Source organism: Papio anubis, chromosome 10, assembly GCF_008728515.1.
Source record: "Papio anubis isolate 15944 chromosome 10, Panubis1.0, whole genome shotgun sequence".
In the NCBI taxonomy this organism is placed as follows: domain Eukaryota; kingdom Metazoa; phylum Chordata; class Mammalia; order Primates; family Cercopithecidae; genus Papio; species Papio anubis.
Genome location: NC_044985.1, coordinates 79294306 through 79320901, shown reverse-complemented (window position 1 = coordinate 79320901; position 26596 = coordinate 79294306). Strand labels below are relative to the sequence as shown.

Below are 26596 nucleotides of genomic sequence, written 5' to 3'. Positions count from 1 at the left end.
ACCACAATTATCTGAGAATTATGAAGCAGCTATCAGACATCTTTTTATACTTACTTCATGATGATGGTCATCTTCATTAAGATCTTTTCTCAAAGAAATTATTGCATTATTTTTAACATGTGGTGCTTCTCTCTTTCTAGTATGTCGAAGTTCACCTTCATTATCAGGATCAAGATCTTGGTGTCCATGACCAGGATCATGACCATTACGTTCTGGAAGATGTACATGAGAATGACCTGGGTTATGTACACGATCAGGTTTGTGGACCCGATTATGCTCATACTGTTCACCCTGATCATGGTTAGGGGGAAAACCTGGTGTAATAACCTCAGAATTTTCATTACTTTTCCTCCCTTTTTTCTTCCTCTTTCCTTTCGGCAGTTTAACATCAGATTGTTCCTGGGTTTTATTGGTCTCTGTTGAAGGTTCATTGCTAGGCTCCCCACGCTCACTGGGAGTAATGGAATCATTATGAAAATGGTGAGTATTGTTATGATCAAGATGATGATGCAAACGATGGTGATGACGTAGGCGGTGATTATGGTCATGCATATGTTTATCATCAGATTTTACAGACACTTCAATTGTCTCTTTCTCTGGATCACATTTATGGTTTCTTTTTGTTGATACACTGGTCACAGTTTGATTTTCTGAATTTAAATGATTATGGGAATGCTGGTGGTTATGTGAGTGAAAATGCTTTCCCTCTTGAACTGCCAAAATATCTAAGTGAGAAACATGATCGTGGCCAAGATCCTCATGATTAATCTCAACTACTTTTCTCTCTCCAAGGCCCAAGTTTGTTAAAAGTTTCTCCAAACCAAAAAAGGATAATCTTCCATTTTCACCATAACGCTCAAAAAGTTTTTCAATATAGTATTTTTTTTCATTTTCAGCAGCTTGCTTTGAAAATTTGCTTGGCTCCAATTCTGTCATTCCACGATGCTGTCTGTGAAGCGCCTCAGGGCCATGGTCATGTTCTTCATGGCAATGGTTGCAATGATGAAAAATAAATGTCAGCAAACAAATGAGGCAAAATTTTGTGTGCATATGTACCTTCATTTCTATTTTTCCTAAAGAGATTTAAAGAGACAGACAAGTATTAGTTTCTACCTAGACACATTCAAAACAATCACAAATTCTCTTGAAGTTGCCAATCCACTAAAAAAAGTTTCACTCCATTTCCTTCATGATAAAATATGTTAAGAATCAGAGAAAAGTGAAACTGTCATTATTCACAAATGGTAGAATTAATTATGCAGCATGCCTTAAAGAATCTTTAAGAATTAATAAGTTAGTTTAGTACAGTTACTGCATATAAGGACAGTAATAAATTATATTCCTATATACCAGCAATAATTAGAAAACAAAACTCAAAAATAGTAACATTTACAGTAGCAAATAGCTAGGAATGTATCTAACCAAAGACATACAAGAATTTTACATACAAAAGAGAGAAATTATTGAGAGAAATATTATTGAGAGAAAATTATTAGGAGAAATAAAAGACCTAAATAAATGGATGGCTATTTCATGTTACGATTGGATAAGCTATGTATCCAATACAATCCCAGTCAAAATCTCAGAAATTATTTTGTGAAAACTGATTAACTGTTTTTAATATTTATGTGGAAACAGAAAGGGCCAAGAATGGCTAAGATGTGTTCCTTGAGGAACAAAATTGAAGCATTCACTCTGTGAATTATTAAAGACGCTGTGGTATTTGGTGCAGTAACTAACAAATAGACTAAAGGAACAGAAGACAAAAGCTAAAAACCAGAAAGGATGGTCTTTTCCTTGGTGCTTGGTCAATTAGGTTTCCACACAAAAGGAAATAATAAATAAAATCTGACCCTTACCTCACATTATTACAAAAATCAATTGCTAATAGCTCGTGAACATAAATCTGAAACAAGAAATGCTAAAATGATAAAGTGTCCAGAACTGTCCAGTTCAATGGTAGCCACTAGTCACATATGGGTACTTAAATTAACCAAAATTAAATTTAAAATGCAGCCTCTCAGTCACCCTGGCCACATTTTAATTGTTCAATAGCCACATGTAGCTAATGTCTACTATGTAGACACAGAACATGTCCATCATTATAGATAGTTCTATTGGACAAGCATACTTCAAGAATCTAGAAATATAAGAGCCAATTACGTAGTTTTGAAGTTTTCCAGAATAGATGAAACTAATTTCATACTATTCTATTTAACCCATTATATCCAAAATATTATAACTTCAACATCTAATCAATATAAAAATCATTAAAATATTTTACATTCTTTTTAATACTACGTCTTTGAAATCTGTCATGTATTTTACACTTACAGCACATCCTAATTCAGTCTATTTGTATTTCAAGTGCTCAATAGACACATGTGGCTACTGGCTACTGTACTGGAAAGTGCAGATCTTGAAGATTTGGAAGACTAATTTTAAGACCTTCGAGACAGAACACAAAATTGATAATATATTACACTGAAATTAATAATTTATGTTTCATCAAGAGACATCCAAAAAAAAAACCTAACTAAAAAGGCAGGCTGCAGACTGGGAGAAGACTACCACAATGTACATTAAAAGATATATAAGGAACTTCTACACATCAAATGAAAATTACAATAAGACGACCCAATGAAAAAATGAGTAGGTAACTTGAACAAGCACTTCATAACAACAGCCAAACTGCTAAGAACCAAATGAAAAGATGTTCAGCTCAGAAGTCTTCAGGAAACCAAATTAAAATCACAATTAGACACCACTATATACTCCATAAAAAGAACTAAAATATAAAATACTGCCAATATCAAAAGTAGGCAAGAGTACATAGAGTTAAACGGAACTTGTGTACAATGACAGTAAGATTATAGATTGTATCTTCTGAAAAACTGTTTGGCAAGATCTGCCAGAAGCTGAAAATAAGCCTATGCACTCGCACAGCAATTTTAGTCTGGGGTATATGCCCAACAGAAATCCATGTACATGAATACCATCATGAATATTCACATAACCATTATTTACCACAGTCAAAACTTAAAAAGGCTGGGCATGGTGGCTCACACCTGTAATCCCAGCACACTGGGAGGCCAAGGCAGGCGGATCACTTGAGGTCAGGACTTTAAGACAGGCCTAGCAAACATGGTAAAACCCTATTTTTACTAAAAGTATAAAAATTAGCCAGGCATGGTGGCACGTGCCTGTAAGCCCAGCTACTCAGGAGGCTGACACAGGAAAATAGCTTGAACCCAGGAGGCGGAGGTTGCAGTGAGCCGTGATCGTGCCACTGCACTCCAGCATGGGCAATACAGACAGACTCTGGTCAAAAAAAAACAAAGAAAAAACAAACAACAACAACAACAAAAAACACCTGATAAAAGCCTAAATGTTCATCAACAATAAAATGATAAATGAAACAGAAAAATCTATCACACAGGAATAAAAATGAAATTACAGCTTCATGCATAGATGAATTTCACAAATATTGGGAAAAAAGTGACAAACAACAAAGAAAGCAGTATAATTCTTATATAAAGGTAAAAAGGAATAGAACTAAACTATGTGGGTTTTTTTTTCTTTTTTTTTTGAGACAGGATGTCACTCTGACACCCAGGCTGGAGTGCAGTGGCGCAATCAAAGCTCACTGGAGACTTAAACTCCCAGGCACAAGCGATCTTCCCACTTAGCCTTCCAAGTAGCTGTGTGTACCACCACGCTCGGTTTTAATTTTCTTCTTTCAGGGATCTTGCTCTGTTGTCCAGGCTGATCTCAAACTCCTAGCCTCAAGCACTCCTCCCAACTCAAATTCCCAAAATGCTAAGATTGAGGTGTGAGCCTCCGCACCTGGCCATGATTACTTTTTGAAAGAAAGATGGGGGTAATAATTGGGAGAAAACCAGAGTGGAGGGGATTGCAAAGTGTAATGCTCTTTCCTGACATCAGTAGTAGTTATGTAAATATGTTTACTTTGTGACAGTTCATGGCATTTATGCTCTGTGTACTTTCTGAACACATTCTATTTCAATACAAAGTTTTATAAAAATCAAATTTTCTTCACTGAAAACCAATCAAAAAATGTAATTATAAACAAAATTGTATGGTTTCTAGAATTAAGTAGAACAAGACATAAAACCATCAAAAGGAAAAATCTATTAAGATGTTACTGAAGGACAGTAAAGAACTGCAAAACCTGGAGAGAGACATCATCTATACGATAGGTGGGATACATTGCATAAGGTATATAAAATCTTCCCAAGTGTACATACAAATTTAATTCAATGCCAATTAAAATCCTCATAGCTGTTTGGTTTTGGTGAGACTTCAAAAGCACATCCAAAAACTCATAAAAGCAAAAACCCAAGGACAATCAAAACAATTCAGAAGATTAGCAAGGTATTAAAGACATCTTTTTATAAAATTATACTAATGAAAAAAACATAGAACTAGCACGGGAGTAGATAGGCCAGTGGAGTGGAACAGAGTTCTCAAAGAGAATCAATAATATTGATTGTGAAAATGCTTCTTCCTCACACTACACACACAAGTCAATTCCAAGAACATTAAAAACCTGTATGTGAAAAGCAAAATTATCAACAAGTTCTAGAAGAAAATGTAAGAGAATGTCTTTATGGTTTTGGGATAAGGAAAGATTTTTTTAGGCAAGACACAAAGCACATATCATGATGAAAATTTCTGATTAAATTATTTTTAAATTACTCTATAATAAAGGACACCACCAAAAAAAGCTTGAGGCAGGAGAATTACTTGAACCCGGGAGGTGGAGGTTGTAGTGAGCCGAGATTGTGCCACTGCACTCTGGCCTGCCAGACTGGGTGACACAGCAAGACTTCGTCTCGGGGGAGGAAAAAAAACACAAAAAAGCTTATAGCAAGCCATATACTAGGAGATATTTGCAATGCGTATAAATAAACAATGTATATAAAACATCAGTATCCAGAGTATATAAAGCCCATATAGTAATAAAAAAACCTCCACTACTGCATAGACATCTATGAAAAGAACATAAAATAGGTTGGTAAAACAGCAACATGATGACTAATAATCTAGGCAATTCAAATCTAGATAAGGCTCTAAGACGGTAACAGGCAAAAATTAGTATCTCACAATACTAGAAGTTAAGTAAAGGTCTAATACAAAGAAACAAACTACCTTACCTCTGGTGCAAGTATATATTGGTACAGCCATTTTGGAAAGCTACTTGACATTTATTACAGCCAACTATGAACACACTCTACAGCTCCCAAGTTCCACTTTTAATTACCCTTGCGCTTAGGCATGCAAAGACACATTCAAGAATCCTTATTGGGGCCAGGCGCGGTGGCTCACGCCTGTAATCCCAGCACTTTAGGAGGCCGAGGCAGGCGGATCATGAGGTCAGAAGATCGAGTCCATCCTGGCTAACACGGTGAAACCCCAACTCTACTAAAGATACAAAAAAAATTAGCCGGGCGTGGTGGCGGGCACCTGTAGTACAAGTTACTCAGGAGGCTGAGGCAAGAGAATGGCATGAACCTGGGAGGCAGAGGTTGCAGTGAGCTGAGATGGCACCACTGCACTCCAGACTGGGTGACAGAGCAAGACTCCATCTCAAAAAAAAAAAATCCTTATTACAAGATTGTAAATGTTTTTCTAATGTGAACTATTGCAATGACAGAATACTCAACCAAATGATTAAAACAGAGGAAAACTTTCACATAAAAAGAAATCAAAAGAAATGGGTGATTCTAGGACAATACCAAAAATCCAAGCAATCTCAAATTTGCCTTCTCAGAGTCTCAAGATAACCCTGCATAATCATATTCAAAACTGGAAGGTTTATCTTTTTTAAAACATAATTTTTTTCTTTTTTATTTTTTTTCCACAGAAATCCTGTTTGGATGGAAGGTTTAACTTCACGTCTCTTTTTATCGAGGGAGAAAAATATTTCCCTCAAGCCTCTCTCAGATTTCTCTTTACCTATCTTTGATCTCTCAGGTCTCTACCACATGCCCATGCCAAAGCCAATCATTGGTTTACAGTAGTGTACAGTAATGTCCCAGGCCTTCACATTCACTCACTGCCCACTCACTGACTCACTCACAGTTGCTTCCAGTCCTGCAAGCTCCATTCATATTAGTGCCCAACACTGGTGTACCATTTTTAAAATCTTTTATACTGAATTTTGACTCTACCTTTTCTATGTTTAAACATACAAATACTTACTATTGTATCACAACTGCCTACAGTATTCAGTATATCTTAAACAGGTTTGTAGCCTAGAAGCAACAGGCTATACTCTATAGGTTGGTGTAAAGGAGGCTACACCATCTAGGTTTGTCTAAGTATACGCTATGATGTTCACACAATGACAAAATCACCTAAGGTTGCATCTCAGAACATACCCAGCATTAAGCAATGCATATGACTGTATGTGGGAGAGGCAATACTCACAGAACATGCGGGAATAAGAGGCCTCAAGGAAAAAGGAGGTAAATAAAGAAAAGCAGGCCAGGTGCAGTGGTTCACACCTGTAATCCCAGTACTTTGGCAGGCTGAGGCAGGTGGATCACCTGAGGTCAGGAGTTCAAGACCAGCCTGACCAACATGGTGAAACCCCATCTCTACTAAAACACAAAAATTAGCCAGGCATGGTGGCGGGTGCCTGTAATCTCAGCTACTCAGCAGGGTGAGGCAGGAGAATCGCTTGAACTCAGGAGGCAGAGGATGTAGTGAGCCGAGATCATGCCATTGCACACCAGCCTGGGCAACAAGAACAAAACTCTGTCTCAAAAATAAAATAAAATAAGGAAAAGTGGTCAACTGTGTAACCACTACTTTGCCTGCTACAACCTAAATGCTCATCATTAGAATAAATAAATATGGTATATTTATGTAATTAAAGATTACACTGCAGTCACAAATGTGACTATGAAGACTGTGTATTAACATGCAAAAATCTCAGAAATATAAAATTGCAAAAAGATACACGCTGTATAATTTACAGACAATTTTAAAACATGCAGAATTGCTTATTTGGGGGCATATATTCATGTAGCAAGAGAACATGGGATGACTGCATTCTGGAGAGTCATTATCTTTTCAGAAAGGGAAGGAGGGAAATCAGCTGATAGAGGAAGTACACAGATTTAACTGCGTTTGCAGTGTGCTATTTCTTTAAAAACAGGAAAGGAATCTAAAGCAATATGATAAAACATTAATATTTGTTAAAGCAAGATAATGGGATTCGGGTTCTTGATTATTCTATGTACTTTCCTGTAAATTTGAAGATACTACATAACTTGTATCAGTGGTTAATCAAACTTGTTGTGAGAGCAGCATAAGCTTGCTAGAAATCTGAAAGGCAAATTCCTGCATCCCACCCAGACCTACTGTAACAGAAACATTAGGGATAGGACCCGGCAATGACGTATCCAGCCTTTCTAGTGAGTCTGATGCAAACTAGACAAAATTTAAGAGTGCCTATTTACACAAATAAATTAGCAATGACTTATCCAGCCTTTCTAGTGAGTCTGATGCAAGCTAGACAAAATTTGAGAGTGCCTATTTATACAAATAAATTACCAAACACTTCCATTTCTCTAAAATGATACTTTGGGCTGGGCACTGTAGCTCACGCCTGCAATTCTATCACTTTGGGAGGCAAAGATTGGCGGATCTTGAGCCCAAGAGTTCAAGACCAGCCTGAGCAACATGGCAGAACTACTCTTTACAAAAAATACAAAAAAATTAGTTGGGCATGGTGGTGTGTGCCTGTAGTCTCAGCCATTTGAGAAGTCAAGGTGGGAGGATCATCTGAGCTTGGGCAGTCAAGGCTGCAGTGAGCCCTGATCTTGCCACTGTACTCTAACCTGGGCAATAGAGACGCTGTCTCAAAATAAATAAATAAATAAAATAATACTTTAGTCGACCTAATGTTATGATCTATCTGAACAAATTAAGTTGAATTATCATATATGGCATATATAGGTTAAGCATTTTTTAAAATAGTCTATAAAACAATTCCAAAGCAGCATTAAGTTTGAGATGTTTTTTAATCTTAGTCTCATGGATAAAGTCACCATTTAAACTGTGTATCAATTTTACTTGTACACTAATGAAGATGAAAAGGCATGGGTAATTAAGACCAATCACTGTTAAGCAAAGGAGGATACATATTCCTTTAGCTCCTGTTACACTCCCTGCAGTTACTTTGATTTTCCACTAGAAGATGCTAATTAAAGGTGTGAGTGTTACTTCATTTGGCTGATATGCAAATACCATGAGATTTCTTTAATGCATGTTATCTCACTGTTAAATGAATAGGTACCAGAGGTGGAAATAGGACATTCATATATATTGATCAGACAACATCAAATGAATGACTCCATGAAACACAAAAGCTGTAGATGATTTATACAAGCTTTAAAACGTCATTTGTCTCTATTTTTTAAATACATCATACTCTATTATGGAAAAGATTTTAAGAATCTTGAGTACTCAGATCACTTACATTTAAGAGAACATTATAGGAATACAATGATACAAGCAACATCATGAGGTAATATTAAACCTCTACTTTTTTTTTATTATTAAAGTAAATCATTCACTAACTTTGCAACTTTAGTTTAGAACTACTATAGCAGATGTATGCTTAAGAATCATTTAGCCCAGGCATGGTGGATCATGCCTGTAATCCCAGCACTTTAGGAGGCCTAGGCAGGAGGACTGTGGAGCCCAGGAGTTTGAGGTCAGCCTAGGCAACATACTGAGATCTTATCTCTACAAAAAAAATTAAAAATTAGCTGGGTGTGGTGATGCATGCCTGTACTCCCAGCTACTTAAGAGGCTAAGGTGGGAGGATTGATTGAACTCAGGAGGGCCAGGCTGTAGTGAGCCAAGATCACGCTGTGCCCTCTAGCCTGGGTGACAGAGCAAGACCCTGTCTCAAAAGAAAAAAAAATCATTTAGATGAAATATGCATTTTGTTATTACAGGCTAAGCAGCTACTGATTCCAAAGAGACCTCTCTCAAAAGGTAGTGGTTTAAGAAATGGGCAAGTTTTTGTCTCTCTCAAAAACAGTTCAAGATGACTACTCCATATTAAATCACCTGGACCTTTAAAAAAAAAAAAAAAAAAAAGATGACTACTCCGGGTCTGAGTGCAGCTCTGCTCCAGTCATTCAGAGACATAACATTCTTACACAGTTGATATTCCAGCCAACGGGGAAAGATAAAGAATGGAAGTCCAGGTTCAGAAGTTTCTTCTTCAGCAGCAAGGGAAGTAGAAGTTGCAGGCATCACTTCTCATCACATTCCACTGGCAAGGGGTTAGTCACATGATCTCAATCGGCTAGGAGGCCAGGGTCTCATCAACCTACCCAAGCATTCCAGTAGATGTTAACAATCTTTTCCATCGACAGCATAAAGAGGATCTCTGAGGTGGAGACAGGAATGAGGGAAATGGTACAAGCCCACATACCACTCAATCCTAAAAACTGACATTTATAGGACGCAGCTTTGCCCAAGCCAAAATATTCTATTACGTCTCTTGTGTTTTGGAGTTCTCCAAGTTTTATGCATTAAATCTCTACTGAAGAGTTCTACTAGGTGTTGTAGACATCAATGGATGAGCCTACTGACGAGAAAAGGGAAAAGGGATTCCGGTAACTAACTAGCCGTGCCACAAAAAATTCATTTTCATCTTTTGCTGTTGATTTCCAATACATAACCACAGTTAAAAGCGTAAGTATTCTATCACTGTATAATTTCTGCATTAAGAGTGGGGCTAATTTACAGTTAGGAACTTAATCATTGTGTTAATTATTATACTATTTTGAATGCAAATATTTTGCTTTGGATGCAAAGAAAAAATGAAGTTCACTAATATTCTCTTGTATTTAAGACTAAAGCCAGAACTAAATGTGTAGTGAAGTGACTATACTTCAGTGTGGGGAGTGACTGGGCAGAATCATGAGAGGAATTCTGGGTTCCTATTAATGTATTATTTCCTTACCTGAGTGCTGGGTACATGGTTGCGCTTCACTTCATGAAAACTACTTGAATTTTACACTTAACATTTGGGTACTTTACTGTTGCTGTGTTATATTTCATCCAAAACTTAATTTTTATTCCCCACATGAAGTTTATTCCAACCTTTAATTAGTAAAATCAGTAACACCAGTAACACGTGATTTCTAGAAACACATCCATACTTAATACTACTCAAAGGAAAAAGTGCTTTTTCAACTTCTTATTTTGAAATAATTTAAGATTCACAAGAAGTTGTAAAAGTAGTTCAGAGTTTCCATGTACTCTTTCCCCAATTTTTCCCAATAACATCTAACATAACTAGTACATGTTCAAAACTAAGAAACTGACATCAATACTATTAACTACAAACCTTATTCAAATTTCACCAGTTTTTTACATGCACTTTAAAAAATATTGTAATAGAAAATCAATTTTTTAACCAGAAAAAAATGGCATTTTTGTTAACAAAAAGATATTGCTTAACAAAATATATGGTTATACTTAAGAGAAAGGTTAACTAGATCCTTAAATGAAAGGAATTAGGGTGTTTGCTTCAGCAGCACATACACCAAGATTGAAACAATACAGAGAAGATTAGCACAGGCCCTGCACAAAGATAACATGCAAATCTGTGAAATGGTCTATACTATTAAATGTTCTCACCACACACACAAAAAAGATAAGTATGTGAGATAATGCATTTGTTAGCTCAATTTAGACATTCCACAATGTATACATATCTCAAAATACACGTTGTACATAATATATACTATTTTTGTCAAAAAAAAAAAAAAGAATTAGGGTTGATATTCTCCATAGCAATTTCTCCTGTAAGGGCTTACAAAAACCTTTTTCACTTTATTTTAGAGACAGAATCTTGCTCTGTCACCAGGCTTGAGGGCAGTGGCGCGATCTCCACTCACTGCAACCTCCACCTCCAGGGTTCAACTGATTCTCCTGCCTCAGCCTCCCGAGTAGTTGGGACTACGGGCACATGCCACCACGCCCAGCTAATTTTTTTTTAGTAGAGATGGGATTTCACCATGTTGGCCAGGATGGTCTTGATCTACTGAACTTGTTATCCACCCACCTCGGTCTCCCACAATGCTGGGATTACAGGTGTGAGCCACAGCGCCCAGCTCAAAAATCTCTTTTAAAGGCATTTATTTATTTTTCTTTTTCTTTCTTTTTTTTTTTTTTGAGACGGAGTCTCGCTCTGTCGCCCGGGCTGGAGTGCAGTGGCCGGATCTCAGCTCACTGCAAGCGCCGCCTCTCAGGTTTACACCATTCTCCTGCCTCAGCCTCCCGAGTAGCTGGGACTACAGGCGCCCGCCACCTCGCCCGGCTAGTTTTTTGTATTTTTTTTAGTAGAGATGGGGTTTCACCATGTTAGCCAGGATGGTCTCGATCTCCTGACCTCGTGATCCGCCCGTCTCGGCCTCCCAAAGTGCTGGGATTACAGGCTTGAGCCACCGCACCCGGCCATATTTTTATTTTTCATATAGAGATGAGATCTTACTATGATGCCCATGCTGGTCTCAAACTCCTGGGCTCGAGGGATCCTCCCACCTCAGCTTCCCAGACTGCTGGGATTACAGGTGTAAGCCATCATGCCCAGCCTACAAAAACCTTAGTTATAGGCTTTGCACTGTAGTTTTGAAATGTGTAAAATGCCAAGCTACAAATTTAACATTTTTAAATAAAATTAAACACCTAAATAACAAGTTCAGTAGGAATATATACAAATGGCTAACATTACAAATCCTCCTACAGATATTTTGTCTTAGACTGTCTTTTATTTCATACAGATAAACATAATAAAAATGTAGAATGCTTGAGATTTTAAAAATCCTCAGGTATATTTAGCTAAACAATGTTATGTATAAGGAGTCTGAGACCCAGAAAAGGTATCTAACGTGATTAAGCTGTGGCATTTCTTATTTCAAGTCTGTGGCATTTCTCTGACTTGAAAGACAGGGGCTCTTTAGTCTACTACAGGAGCCTATTTGTATATCTTAAAACCAGAATACTTTGAGATCTTTATTAAAGTCATCATCTAAAATACACTACAAAGACTTTTTTTAAGGGAAAAGAAATTGTCTCTTAATACTACTTACTCAACAGAAAAAAAAACAAAACATTGTGAATAAATTTAGATTACTTAACAAAATGACTGTCTGACATAGTAAGAAAAATAGCAGATAAATACTAAAATAATCCTAGTTCCAACTGCTGGAGAGGCCAATCAACTTAGTAATTTTTGTTTGTTTTTTTGTTTTTGAGAGAGAGTCGCTGTTGCCCAGGCTGGAGTACAGTTGCATGATCTCCGCTCACTGCAACCTTTGCCTCCTGGGTTCAGGCGATTATCCTGCCTCAGCCTCCTGAGTAGCTGGGATTACAGGTGCCTGTCTGGCTAATTTTTGTATTTTTAGTAGAGACAGGGCAACCTGAACTCCTGACCTCAGGTAATCCGCCTGCCTCAGCCTCCCAAAGTGCTGGATGTGACCTAAAGTGCTGGGTGCGATGGACAGTACCCAGCCTCATCAATTTAGTACTTATTACCTGTGTGTAATCTACTTAATTCATTTCACTAAAACCAAAACCAACAACCAGAAAAAAAAAAAACAAAAAAAAAAAAAAAAAAAAAAAAAAACACCTATTTTTACTCTAGGGAGTATTTTTTTAAAGGAAAATGAAGACCAAATGAAAGAACGAGAAGTTAATATCTGTATCACAATTCTTTCATATCCGTGTGTATGTACACATGTGCACATGCACACAAACACACACAATATGCTAATAATGACAGGAAAAAGATACTATAAGTTGCTTAGCAAGGTTTTAAAGCAAGCTTTTTCAATGTTCCAGATTGCTAGTCTGAAGGTAAATAAGGTAGAAACCAAAAGATTAATCACTAAAACCCTCATCCTGGATAATATAACATGCTTTAAGTAAATTTAATGTGAAAATCTATTCAATAAATGTATACACAGTTTCCTAATTTCATAAAGGACTTCATTTTTTAAACGTTTCATTACAGGACTACTTTAAATGGTTGAAATCAGTTTTACTTATAGCCTCAATCATATAAACACAGCTGATATTTATAAAATGACTGAACTGCTTTATCAAACTTTATATTGACCACAATGTAGGTAGTCAAGTATCAATTTAGTTTCCTTCTGTGATTCAGTAATGGCACACACAGAGTAACAGAGAAGCAATGAGACTCTGTGCATAGTGAAGACAGATCAGCCTTCTAGAAGTCAAAGATGTTAGAGATCTGACTGCCATCTATTAGCTATGAGTCCTTGAGCAAGTCCCTTAACCACTTTAAGTCTTATTACTACTTATAAAGTGGGACTCTTAATTTCTGTTCTATTTTGTAGTAACTATAAGAACCGAATAAAAGTATGTACATATTTTTAGTAAAATATTTGTTAATTTTCCTACATTATTTGCAATATTTAAACGTTATTTAAGTGCAAGCTATTAATAATAATATAAATTGAGTTCTGTCCCTACTTCTCATATATCCATTAAATGTAGTATTTTGTATACAGTACAGAACCAGGAATCAGAAACCTGTCTCTAGTTCATCCCAGTCGTGCCACTGTTTTCTCTCTGCAAAACAGGGGAAATAATACCTACACTTATCCACCAAATAAATGAACGTATATGAAACTGCTTTGTAAAGCAACTAAATATATTAACCTAAGGTATTACCATTATTAGATGCAGTATTATGTATCTTTCACTTAAATTACAAAAAGTATGGTGGTGGGGGAGGATTCTCTCTGTTGTGACTCTTTTGAAAGAATGCTAACAAAATATTATAAGAGCACGTGCATCATTAGCACATCCAAGACCTGCTCTAGATTACAGGACGCACCCAATTCACTAGGATCTGAGCAGAAGTTGGAAAGACTCACCACACCTTACCAGCTTCACTGACATTAGAAAATTCTTCAAGGGATAAAAAGTATTGTAGTAATGAGTTCTCAGCAGGGACCACAAAATCCTCTTACAGCTTCATGGTTTGCTTTTTCATCCCCCTACTTCACCTGCTATCTAATCTACTGGAAATCATATTCACAGTTTGGAATGCCACTGCAACTCTTCCAATAAATAAATAAAAGCACAATTCAGGCAACCCAGTCTTTCCACTGAGATTCATTCATATAAAAAGTTAAGTGCATGCTAATTGAGCTTGGGTATTAACTCAGTTCTCCTGTTTCACTAACTTAAGAGAGAATATAAACATTTATACCTTAAGATATCAAATCAATCAACAACACATATCTATGTTTACTGTATTCTATACATTCATGTACAAATCTACATTTTCTCATCAAATGTCCAAACTACTACCTGCATTTCTGCTTTTCAACCTTTCATTACAGGGAACCCGGTACCATATTGGAGAAAGCTACCTGTAATATTGCTATCTCTGTAAATGGTAAATAATGCTACCTCTGTAAATGGTAAATTTTAGTAAATGCAGTCGTTGGGATGTCTTTTGAAGCTACTAAAATGTTTATGATTTTAGTTGCATGCATTATGAAGCAGACTTACTGTGCTAACCAGCCAGGTGAATGGCTCACACCTGTAATTCCAGCACTTCGGGAGACCAAAGCAGGCATATGGCTTGAGTCCAGGAATTTCAGACCAGCCTGAGCAACATGGCCAAACCCCATCTCTATAGAAAATGTTTTAAAAATTAGCCAGGTGTGGTAGCCCATGCCTGTAGTCCCAGCTACCTGGGAGGCTCAGGTAGGAGGATTACTTGAGCCCGGGAGGTCAAAGCTGCAGTGAGCTGGGATCGTACCACAGTACTCCAGCCTGGCAACAGCTTGTTGTTCTCTTTCCACTCATCACTGACAGTTGTCTTTATTCTAAAAATAGCTACTGCTGCACTACCTCAAATCTTTATTACTCCATGCATTCTCACCCTTCCCTTTTTCAGTGTCTTGTCACTGTGATAAATCCTTGATTTTATACTAGCTTGCCATTGTAAAAACTGCCAGCTAAAATGATCCTTCTTTTCCATGAGGTCAGGGGGAAAAAATAATCAGAGAATCTCCAAGTCAATCTTTTTATAACATTGACATTTTTTATGTTTCTGACAACACAGAGCTACTTATTCCCCAACATGGGAGCTTTCTGTCCAATCAATTTTTTTAAACTACATAAAATTATTGAACATAGTCTTGACCACATTCTCCCTTCTTACACAGCTACATTCAGAAACACAGAGTTGGGGTCTTTTGATACATGCATATTAAATAAAAGGACAAAAAAAATCAAGCTAATCATTGCCAGAAAAAACAAAGTGTGTAGGAAAGTAGTCGTTTATTACAATGGTACATTGTATAAAATAACATTTATAGCATAAAAATGTAACACCAAATACTGTTCTAAACCAAAATTACAATGAAAATTGTACTGAGAAACTGGAGTACAGGGAATAGGAAGGTATGCAGAGAAGTGAAAAGAGCACTAAAATCATTCTTCATTAAATAGATAATGATTAGAACTGAAAATCAGCTGCAAGTAATGAACATGTTATCTGGAGACATGGTAATGAATAGCAAAATAATCAACTAAAGGAACTAAGGTGTTCCTTATCTCTCTAGGCAGAACATGAAAGGAGCAGACAAGGGACTGATTTTCCCCCCAAGAAACTTCACACAACTATTTGATTCTTTAAACTATATTCATGTATAACTTTGAAAAAAACCTAAAGGTTGGCAATTACAAATTATAGTTGACAAACCAATAAAATAACGTCACATGTGGAAGAAAATGAATTCTAGCTTTAAGATTTTCACAAGCATTTGTCTGTGGGCTTTTCTTTTTAAATATTTATTTATTTTTTGAGGCAGGTTTCCACTTTGTTGCCCAGGCTGTAGTGCAGCGGTGCAATGATAGCTCAGTAAAGTCTCAAATTCCTGGGCTGAAGCCATCCTCCCACTTCAGCCTCCCACACAGCTGGAACTATAGGCACACACCACCACACTCGGCTAATTTTATTTTTTTGACTGAGTCTCACTCTGTCACCCAGGCTGGAGTGCAATGGCGCGATCTCGGCTGGCTACAACCTCCATCTCCCAGGTTCCAGCAATTCTTCTGCCTGTCTCCCAAGCAGCTGGGATTACAGGCGCCTGCTACCACACCCAGCCAATTTTTTGTATTTTTTAATAGAGATGGGGTTTTGCCATGTTGGCCAGGCTAGTCTCAAACTCCTGACCTCAGATGATCCACCCCCTTCAGCCTCCCAAAGTGCTGGGATTATAGGTGTGAGCCACCGTGCCCAACCTCACACCCGGCTAATATTTTTTGTAGAGATGGTAGTTTCCCTACGTTGCCCAGGATGGTCTCGAACTCTTAGCCTTAAGTAATCCTCTCACTCCGGCTTCCCAAAGTGCTGGGATTACAGGTGTGAGCCACTGCGCCCAGCCTGTTTGCAGTTTTAAACACAATATGCAAACATTTTAATTCCTATTTGTACTATTATCTTTGATTACTTGCTTCAAATGAATTCCAAGATACGGGGAAAAACTGTAAAAATTTTAACACTCTTCAGGTTTTGTCATATACTTACTTTCCAAATTGATTTCTAGAGAAATTAAGCTTGGTTATACTGCCACCAGCAGTATGATTATAGCACTCTCATCCGCATTATTATGAATTTTTAAATAAATAAAAGGTCTTACCTTATTTTTAATTTATATTTTTAAAGCTATTCCTGATGTCTCAATATTTTTTCCAACATATATGAGTTTTACATAACATGATTCAGTCACATTTTCTGCAAAAACCCTTCAGTTCTATCATGTTCCTTTTTATTTTGATCATGATGTTTTCCTTTTCATGTATAGATGTTTTCATGTACATGCAATGAAACTTAAGATTTTTGCAATTTCTTCTATGATTGCTGCTAAATTTTAAAAGTTTTTTCTCCCCACATTTTAGTGTAATTTTTTTTGAAAAAAAAGAAAAGCTATAATTAAAAATCACACAACTCCTAAAGAACTAAAACCCCTAACGTCCATTTCTTTTTTAGGAAAAACAAAAATGTCAGTTGTACTGACATCCAACACTTTCACACACACATCAGTTAACTAAAAAACTTTAAGTACTTGTGTTTAGGCAAAAATCTTCATAGAAAAAGATTTAAGAATTTGTTTTAGAAATTATATATTCCATGAAATTATATTTACAGTGAATTTAAAGAACATTTTTAAAAATATATTTCAATGATTTAACTTTAGCATACCTTTCTGATTTTCAATTTTTAACTGGCATGATTAGTTGCTCAAAAATAAATTTTATATACACACGGTACTACTTTCATAGGATGTTATATACATTCAATTATTCACTTTATTAGGAAAAAACAGAATGGAAAGAGGAGGCAAAGGGCTGAAAAACTAATTGTTGGGCACTATGCTCAGTACCTGGGTGACAGGATCATTCATGCCCCAAACTTCAGCAGCTCACAATATACCCGGGTAACAAACCTGTACATGTACCCTCTGAATCTAAAATAAAAGTTGGAAAAAAAAAAAGAAAAAAACTAGACTATCCTAATTTAAAACCCAAATCTTTTTTGTTTTAATATACAATTTACTTATTTCTCTTTTGTTTCATAACTTCTATATTCTTGAAACACCATAAAACCAAAATCTTAAAAACAGTATATTCCAAATATTAAAAAATTATGAAGTCAGGTGATATGCTTTTCTAAAAAAGGTCCATGGGACTAGAAAACATGATCTCACAGGCTTATAATGTATATACACATAGAATACATGCTGTATGTTATACGATCGCATTATTACATGTTAATTTTCTTATAGTTTTACTAATCTCATTTTATAATGTAATAACACATCATGTATTACTTCATTTATATTAATAAAGTATATAAATCAATCTTTCCCTAGCCCCTTTCATCAAGAAGCTATATTCCTCTGTAACACAGTGCAAAATATATTTCTTCACATATATTTTGTGAAGCAAAATAATGTAAGGAGTTATCTTCAGTAGAAGTGCACTGAGTTAATATACCAAAATATTTGTTCACAGGCCTGTAAGCATGCATGCAGTTTTGAATTGCTTTATGAGGGGAGTGAGAAGAGAGGAGGGAAAGAGGAAGGGAAAGATGACATGAGACACAGGCAGCATAAAAATATGATCCATTTCCTGCTCAGAGAGTTACAAGGAAGACACAATCAGCTTTTTCAACTAGAAAAGGTAAACTGTGAGAGAGCTACATAAGCAGTACAAACAGTGTGACAGTTATGTGGTAACCCACAGTTGAAGGCCAAGGGCTTCACATTCCTTTTCTGACTTCAAGCGTAATAAAGCATAATTCCCTCTGTAGAGGAAAAATGGAAAGGGGAAAGAGACAAAAAGCTTCCATACTACGTAGGTAAAGAACACCTGAGAATTCACATTACCTATGAATTGATCATTTGACTGAACATTTTGCTACTATTTTACCACAAACGCATCTATAGACAATACACACATGAATAAGCAAGTTTTGTTCCAACAATTTACAGAAACAGGGCTATTTGGCCCATAGTTTGCTGACCCGAATTTAATTTACACATTTTTGAAAAAAAAAAAAAAAAAAAAGGTATGAATCCAGCAGACAATTATAGGGGAAACCACTATTTTTTTTTTTTTTTTGAGACGGAGTCTCACTGTGTCTCCCAGGCTGGAGTGCAGTGGCGCGATCTCGGCTCACTGCAAGCTCCGCCCCCCGGGTTCACGCCATTCTCCCGCCTCAGCCTCCCAAGTAGCTGGGACTACAGGCGCCCGCTACCGCGCCCGGCTAGTTTTTTGTATTTTTAGTAGAGACGGGGTTTCACCATGTTAGCCAGGATAGTCTCGATCTCCTGACCTTGTGATCCACCCGCCTCGGCCTCCCAAAGTGCTGGGATTACAGGCTTGAGCCACCGCGCCCGGCCGGGAAACCACTATTTTAAAACTCAAAAATTCAAATATATAAAAGTGAATTTAGAAAAAAGTCTAGAGGTGGGAAGGCAAGACATATCTGAAATTGTTTCTTTTTATTTACAGATATTAAAGCAGTAGCATAGGCTGGGCACTGTGGCTCATGCCTGTAATCCCAGCACTTCAAGAGGCCAAGGCAGGTAGTTCACTTGAGTCCAAGAGTTTGAGACCAGCCTGGACAACATGGTGAAACTCTATCTCTACAAAAAAAAAAACAAAAAACAAAAAATTAGCTAGGCATGGTGGCACACGCTCCTGTATTCCCAGCTACTAGGAAGGCTGAAGTAGGAGGATGACCCGAGCCCAGGAGGTCAGGGCTGCAGTGAGCTCTGATCTCACCACTGCACTCCAGCCTGGGGAACAGACACACAGTCTCAAAAAAAAAAAAAAAAAAAAGGAACACCACAGTAGGATACATATCTTTGTGATCTTCTTACTATACTAAAAGTGATTGAGGTTTTTCTTCCTTTATTCAATGAAAATCTAAAACCTAAAGTGATCACTGATTAAATCTTAATTACAGAGGATTAAAATTAACCTCCTTCATAGTTCACAGTTCTCATAACAATACTTCTCATCCTACGAAAGTACATAATGATATTAATAAGGATACATCCTACAACATTTTTACTTTTCTAATCCCTAAAAATCTTAATGGGATGGGTAGTCCCCCAAAGTAGAGTATATAAAAGGGTAAAATTGATTAGAAATATTAATACAAGGATATTATCTGATATCTCCCTTTCAGCAGTATCTAAAAATGAGTAATTATAAAATATGATTACAAAAGTAGGTAAAGACAAAATATTTACTTTTAGATTGTGAAAACACTAGCTGAACAAGATTTTAGATTTTGTCCTTATACTTGTATAAGCCTGCAAACCTGTATCACCAGTAGCATCCTATTCTAACACCTTTTAACGTAAAAAAATCTACCAGTAAAAATCTATTAAATATCCATTCCTTGTATCTGGCAATCCAAAAATACCCTTACGTTCTGATAGAAAAATAGTATTCGACATAGAATTACTGATGTGATACAATGAATTGTGTCCTGTTTTAACACGTCTGAACATTGCATGTGGTCTCCTAAGCAGTCAATTTGGAAATAATTTAGTATTACTGGCTGGGCACGGTGGCTCATGCCTGTAATCCCAGCACTTTGGGAGGCAAAGATGGGAGGACTGCCTGAGCCCAAGAATTTGTGACCAGCCTGGACAATATGGCAAGACCCTTGTCTCTATTTAAATAAATACATACTATTATTTAAAAATGTAATTTTGGTTCTATATTTCTTCATACCTACTAAATATACTTTTAAGTATTCCAATAATTTTTTATTGAGAATATGTTTGGGTATTTTAGAAAAAGCTAAAAGTTATCCTGTGGTCTACCCATAGAACTTATAGAAGTTAATAAAAAGAAAAAGAGAGTTTGATATACTGATATTGCAATAATCTGAATAAAACCTAAAACCTTAGGGTTTGCACTGACTATAGAAAATCCTTTCTGTAGATTTTGTAGAATGTCATGTGTTCATTGCCTTTGTGTAGTGGTATATTGTGGTATATATCTGCGTGTAAAATGAATACTTGGATTTCATTACAGCATTCATATAAAATATTAATGATATAAAAAAGGAAATCTTGTGGCTACTAAGAGGTCCTTGAAACTTGAAACTAGTTTTTAAGAATTATTCTATAAAAGTCATAGTACGAAATAAATTCAAATTTTAAAAAAAGCTCACAATGTAAATTTAACACTTTCAAACTTTATTAGTTCAGTCAAAGCAATACAAAGTTATACGGAACTAAATTAATCTAGAAAGTAGATTTTTATATCATGCAAGATAAGGAGAAGCCCAGATTAAATAAATAAAATTGCTGTTATTTACACGGCTAACTTCCTGCTTTGAAAACAATCCCATACATAAATTTCTTTTTTGGAGCAAGGTAACTTCGTGATTGTTCTATCTTTACCCAAAATTCACCCCCATTTGGAAAACTGGAGGCTAAAAGCAATCAGAATTAACCAGTTAAAAAACACTTATGTCCATCTTATTAGCAACACTAACTAGACGGAGGAAACTTTAAAATAGACCAAATTTATAGCACTAAGTAAATCTAATTGTAATTTAAACATTATCTTATTTTAGGAAAAGGTGAAGGGAATCAAACGCTAGAGGGCAGCATCAAACTGTTGTGGGTTAAGCTGGGCAGCCTTGCAAACTTTAAGCTTTAGGGCATTTTTAATGAGAACTACACTTACATGAAAGATGAATTAATAAAACTTCTGTTATAAAGGAAAAAACTAGTTTTGTTTTGACTGCCTACATTTCTCTTCCATTTTCCATTGTGTACTTACTTTTGCAACTATGACTGGTGAGTATCACTTTAAAATGCACTAGAAATAACGTCCTTCTGATACAAAACTCATGGTATTTCCAATACTGCGGTAAGCACTATATAAATACAAGCTGACATTTTTAGCCTAACCATAATGGTGAATTTAAGTTTTGATTCACTCAATTAGCATTTTAAACTTAAAGAGCATGACAAGCTCTGCATATTCATGTGTCATAAGCAGTATGTGACAAAAAAAACTGCAGTATGTACTCCCTCAAGAAATTTAGTTTGGCAGGGAAAACAAGATGCACAGGTTATTATAAATTAAAAAATGGAAGAGAAGCAGAAATAAATCCATGAGTATTATATATAAGCAACAAAGCAAAAACAACAGGATAACTGTATCCCCGCCCCCCCCCCCCCCCCCCCCCCCCCCAAGGCCCAGTAGAGACCATCAAAGCTCATTCTGGAGGTAGTCAAGGAGGGGGTGGAGGAAGAAAAAGAACACAGTGCTTCAACCACTAATGAAAGAACTGAAACGTCTGTATGTAGAAAAAAGGTAAAATCAATTCACTATCATCTTCAGCCTTTTGGTTATCTCATTTAATGGTCACAATTAAGTCTGTGAGTAGGGTTTTTGTACTTGAAGTTCAAACAGAAAATTAAGATTAGCAACTTCCTCAAGGTAAGCCAACTAATTAATAGATCAAGGTTTTGAACCTTTAAAATTTAACTCCAAAGCCTTAAATTTTTCCCAGTATTGGTCAACAGGGAGGGTAGAAGGGTTGGGTGAACAGAGTATTAACAAGGTAAATTTCTCTAATCAGAAACAAATGATCATCCCAGATGCTGAGTTATCCTTGCTATAATACTACATCCTATCTTCTCCAAAAATCACTTTTGAAAAAAGGCACACCCCCTAATTAGTACTTGCATACTACACTTGAGGCCTACTCAAAGTACTTCAAATCAGGTGCTCAAAAAAAGGGAAGGACCGTGTTAGCTTTCAAGCAGTTAGAATTTAAATTGGTAACAGTAAGAACTAGTATAGGTTATCATGCAATATATTATTGATGTCATTTCCTATGAGGTCTTCCCTAACCACTCCTTTTGAAGTAGCACCAAAGTCATTCTTGCACAGGGGTTCTTATCCAGGGGTATATGTACAGAACGCAGAATGTTTGTGAATGTGGTCAGGAAAAAAAAAAAAAAGATTTATTTTTTTTTATAAAAGATAAAAAAAAATTTAATCTCTTCAGTTACGAATGCAGGCAAAAATTACAGCGATGTGAAATACCTGATAGGAATTTTAGATTAAATTTAAGCTAAACTCTTTAAAGATCATTTACAGTCCTCGCTAATGCTTTACTGACACATAGATGTCATATTTAATATCTTCATTAAGTATTTCATTACAACTGGTTTTTGTTGCAATTCTATGTATTTCATACATTTAAAACCATCATTCTGTGGTTCATCACACAAAAAAGTTAAAAATCCCTACCAGCACATCGTTTTATTTTCTTCACAGCACTTATCACTGATATTATGTATCTGTTTCCAGTAAGGAGCCACTGGAGTAACCAGTGTCTGTAGAATGTGCGTTGTCTGGCATGGATCCCCAAGATCTAGAAAAAGTAACTGACTCATATTAAGGTTCTCAAATATTTGTACAAGAGTCCTAATATAAAACAATACACAGGAGTCTCGAGTTGAGGCTTTCAATTGCATACTAAGTTAGAAGGAACTAAATTCCAGCTTTTCCATTACTTGCTTGTTCTTAATTATGTACAATTTAGACACATATCGAAAAAGAAAACACAAAGGAAATGTAAATCTATCACACTCTAGTTTTGCTCCAAGAATGACTCAGTTCCAATGTGAAATTAGAGGACTTAACAGCAAAAAGCATAAATAAAAGTTTTTTTTAAAAAACCAGTATAACCTACCATCCTTTTTGCTTTTTTCTAACATGTGTTTTGTGTCACTGTCATTTAGAATAGGTACTCGAGAGAACGACCCTTCCAACGGAGGGCTTCAGATTCTGCAGTGATATTTCTTCCTCGTGCCAGATCCTTAGTACAGCCCATGTGGACAAGCTCCCACGTGAACATTTCTTTACAGAAGCCACAGGAAGACCTTGAACGTCATGTCGCTCCTGCCCTGGCAAGGCCCCCCGCCCTTCTTAGCTGGGGCGTTCGGGGGACCCCAAGAGAGACAAGGAGTTCAGCAGATTTCCAGACCCGGAGAGGCTGTGCGCGAAGGTTCCTCTACACGCTCCCCCTGCCGCGCCCCACATCGCTCTCCATCTAAGGGCTTTCCGGAACAAAGCCGGGCTGCCGCGACACCTCCGGCCCACCCGGCCTGTCCCACCGACCCGGCCCCACCCTTGCCCTCAGCTCCAGGGACCCCCAACAGGCCAAGATCTTCACTACCCCGCGCTCCGCCTCGGCTTTTCGGTTGGTCCGGGAGAAAACTAGTAGGAGCAGAGGCGCCGCCGTCCGTTAGCCTCGGTCCGGAACAGCGGCGCCGAGGCTCCATCCCGGGGTCCCCTGGCCCCATTATACACCAGAGAGGACGACTGGACAGGAAGAAACCGGGTCGCTTGGTCGCCAAGCCCCCGAAGACCTGTCTACAGATCCCCAAAGCCTCGCCCGCCCGCGCCGGCGACGCCATCCGCAGCCGGCGCGCAGCCCCCTAACCGCCGCCGCCCGCCCAGCGGTCACTCCCCCACCCCGGGCGCGGCCCGCGAGGCTCAGCCAACCTCCACAGGAGGGTGAGGCGGGCGCGAGGCTCCGCACGCGGAGTGGACGCCGCCGGCTCCCGATCCCGCGGCCCGCAGCAGCCCAGACCGCACACGAGGAGCCGAGGCGCCCAACACGCTGCCCACCACGCGCTCTGCTTCGGCTCGCCGCCGCCGACTGCAGCAGCCGCGGAACCCCAGCGCCCGCATCCCCGAGGGACCCAGCCCCGACTCCCCGGTTCTGTTCTCCCTTTCTACCCCCGCGCCGTCCCGGGACTCGCAGTCTCCGCCGCGCACGGGGCCGGTTCTGGGGGAGGGAATGTAAACAAATCGGGGTTTTATAGTTACCTCACACTCGAGTGCCGTGTGCATCTCCTCTCCGCTCGGTACCAAACCCCGGCTGCACCAAATCGTGTATTCACCAAAGCCGACTGCGCTAACTGCGTCGCAGAAACCCGCGCGTCAGACACCCTGCTACGCTAGCGGCGTACAAGGGCCACTCAGCTCCCTGCGCAGCCGCACCCCGTCCGCCTATGGGTGCTACGCTATGGGCGTACACGCGCCACCTAGCTATTCACTTCGGGTAACGCCAGTTGCGTAAAGGAGCCGCACTACTCACGGATTCCACATGGATCGTCCGAGCAATAGGAAATTCAAGTATACGCAAACTGCGGAGTTCCGTGTCCCCGCGCTAGTTTTGTTCCAAGAAAGAACGCCGCGGGGGAGTTGGGGCAGCTTCTTAACGCATGCGTGGAGCGCCCTTTATCATTCGCCTTTTCTCCTGGCTTTAGAACGTCGGTTGCTGAGGCCTTGGGCGAGTCGGATGAGTAATGGAAGCTCTAAACCCAAATGCTGTAGCCAAAAAGCTTCAGAGTGAGCATCTGGAATGTTCATCTGTATACGAGTTAAACATCTACGTTAAGTTAATCCCGCCCCCTTTGTTAAAGAAACCTTTTCAATCTCTTAGGGCGACAGCGAACTTTATTTAGTGCTAAGTGCGAGGTGTTTTGCCTAGCTCCCCTCCCACCCATTTAATTATAGACCACACTTACTGCGGGTCTTCCAAGCCTGAAAGAAAGAGTTGAGTCCTGAGAACATGTCACGCATTTAGACAAATTCTCGAGGCTTTTGGTAACTTTCCAAGGTCTTCAGCCCTCTACTCCTCAATTGATTGATTATTTCTTAACACTCTATGAGAAAAAAAATCCCGATCTGGCCAAGCAGTTCCATGGACTTGTGCCTACACCGTGCTCATTCTTGCCCTTTGCTCGCACCATACCTCTCATCTAAATTGTCTCCTCCCCTCTTAAGCAACCACCAACCCACATTTTCTTAAAAGGTGACTCTGGACATCTTTTGCTTCATTACTCTGCTTCCTGGCTCTTAATCCACATGTTGAGGCTTATCTGCATTCCGCCTGGGGTGCCTGGGTTTCTATATCCAACCAGAATCTACTTAATAGAGCGAGTTATGGGGGTGCCTTACTGCTGTCTAGTAGAGAACATAAAACCATGAACAGCAGTAATCGCAGGCTTCACTATGTGTCAAGTACTCCCCAAGTGTTTTACATATATATAAATTTAATCCCCATAATACAGTGAGGTAGGAAACTGAGGCACACAAATCTTTAACTTGCCTGGTATCACAGAGCAGGTAGAGAAAAGAGTTGTGATTTCCAAACCCATTCAGTATGGACAGCTAGGTAGTCCCGCTAACCTGCATATTATACCTTCATGAGAGAAGATTATTTTTTGTTTTGTATCTCTACAAAACGTATCAAAACAACGAAAATCGTGCTTAATAAATGCCTACTGATTGCCATGCGTAGTTCAGAACACTGAACTACTCATATGCCCTTTTCCTTGTTTCAAAGCCAGGGCATGAACCTCACTTCTGCTTACAAAGGGAGAAGTGCTGACGTGTGGAGGAAAGAGATTAAGCCTGAGTCCTAGTTTCAAGTCTCACCATTGCCACTAAATGTGAGACAACGGCTGTGGTCCTCAGATTCATTGATAGATTAAGGGGATTGTTTTAAATATATTCTAAGGTTCATCCTAGAACTAAAGTCCTTAAAGTTCATAAAATCATGATAGTACATCCTTTGTGTGAAAAGTATAAGCAGCTTCCAAATTAGCTTGATAGTTTATGACTCATAATTATTTTATTGAGCACATTATTATCGACACCCTTAAAACATACATAACCTTTCTTTCAAATATCAGTAAGATATATCACTTGCATTCCTTATATTTTAGGGCACCTACACGGCTTTTTTAGTTATGGATATACAAGGATAATGTTCAGCTGGTACACACAAGTACAGCTGAACCAACTAATCAAATACTGAAATACTTCCATGCAAGTTGATTCACAGCTGCAACTCTGAGTGGTATACCCCCATGCTTCTCACCCCTATGCCGGTCCTTCCTCTCAAGATTCCCCAGACCTC

General features: G+C 38.1%; 1 protein-coding gene and 1 non-coding gene across 5 annotated transcripts in view; one reads left to right on the top strand and one right to left on the bottom strand.

The window, feature by feature from the left end:
- SLC39A10 (solute carrier family 39 member 10) overlaps positions 1 to 25665 on the bottom strand; it is an 82331-nt gene extending 56666 nt beyond the window's left edge. Inside the window, exons 1-2 of one of the 4 annotated variants that reach the window (XM_017946732.3) lie at positions 24767 to 25665; positions 55 to 1073 (exon numbers count right to left, since the gene is read on the bottom strand). In XM_017946732.3, the coding sequence (XP_017802221.1) occupies positions 55 to 1062 (1008 nt within the window). In that variant the 5' untranslated portion in view covers positions 1063 to 1073; positions 24767 to 25665. Of the gene's footprint in view, positions 1 to 54; positions 1074 to 6453; positions 7689 to 23353; positions 24268 to 24495; positions 24703 to 24766 lie in introns of those variants that run through there. The other 3 variants (XM_003907751.5, XM_017946731.3, XM_021923818.2) reach the window with 3 other exon arrangements.
- LOC116269378 lies at positions 10577 to 10683 on the top strand. The gene has a single exon (XR_004176839.1). It is a non-coding gene; the product is annotated as a U6 spliceosomal RNA (small nuclear RNA).
- Positions 25666 to 26596: the final 931 nt, after the last annotated feature.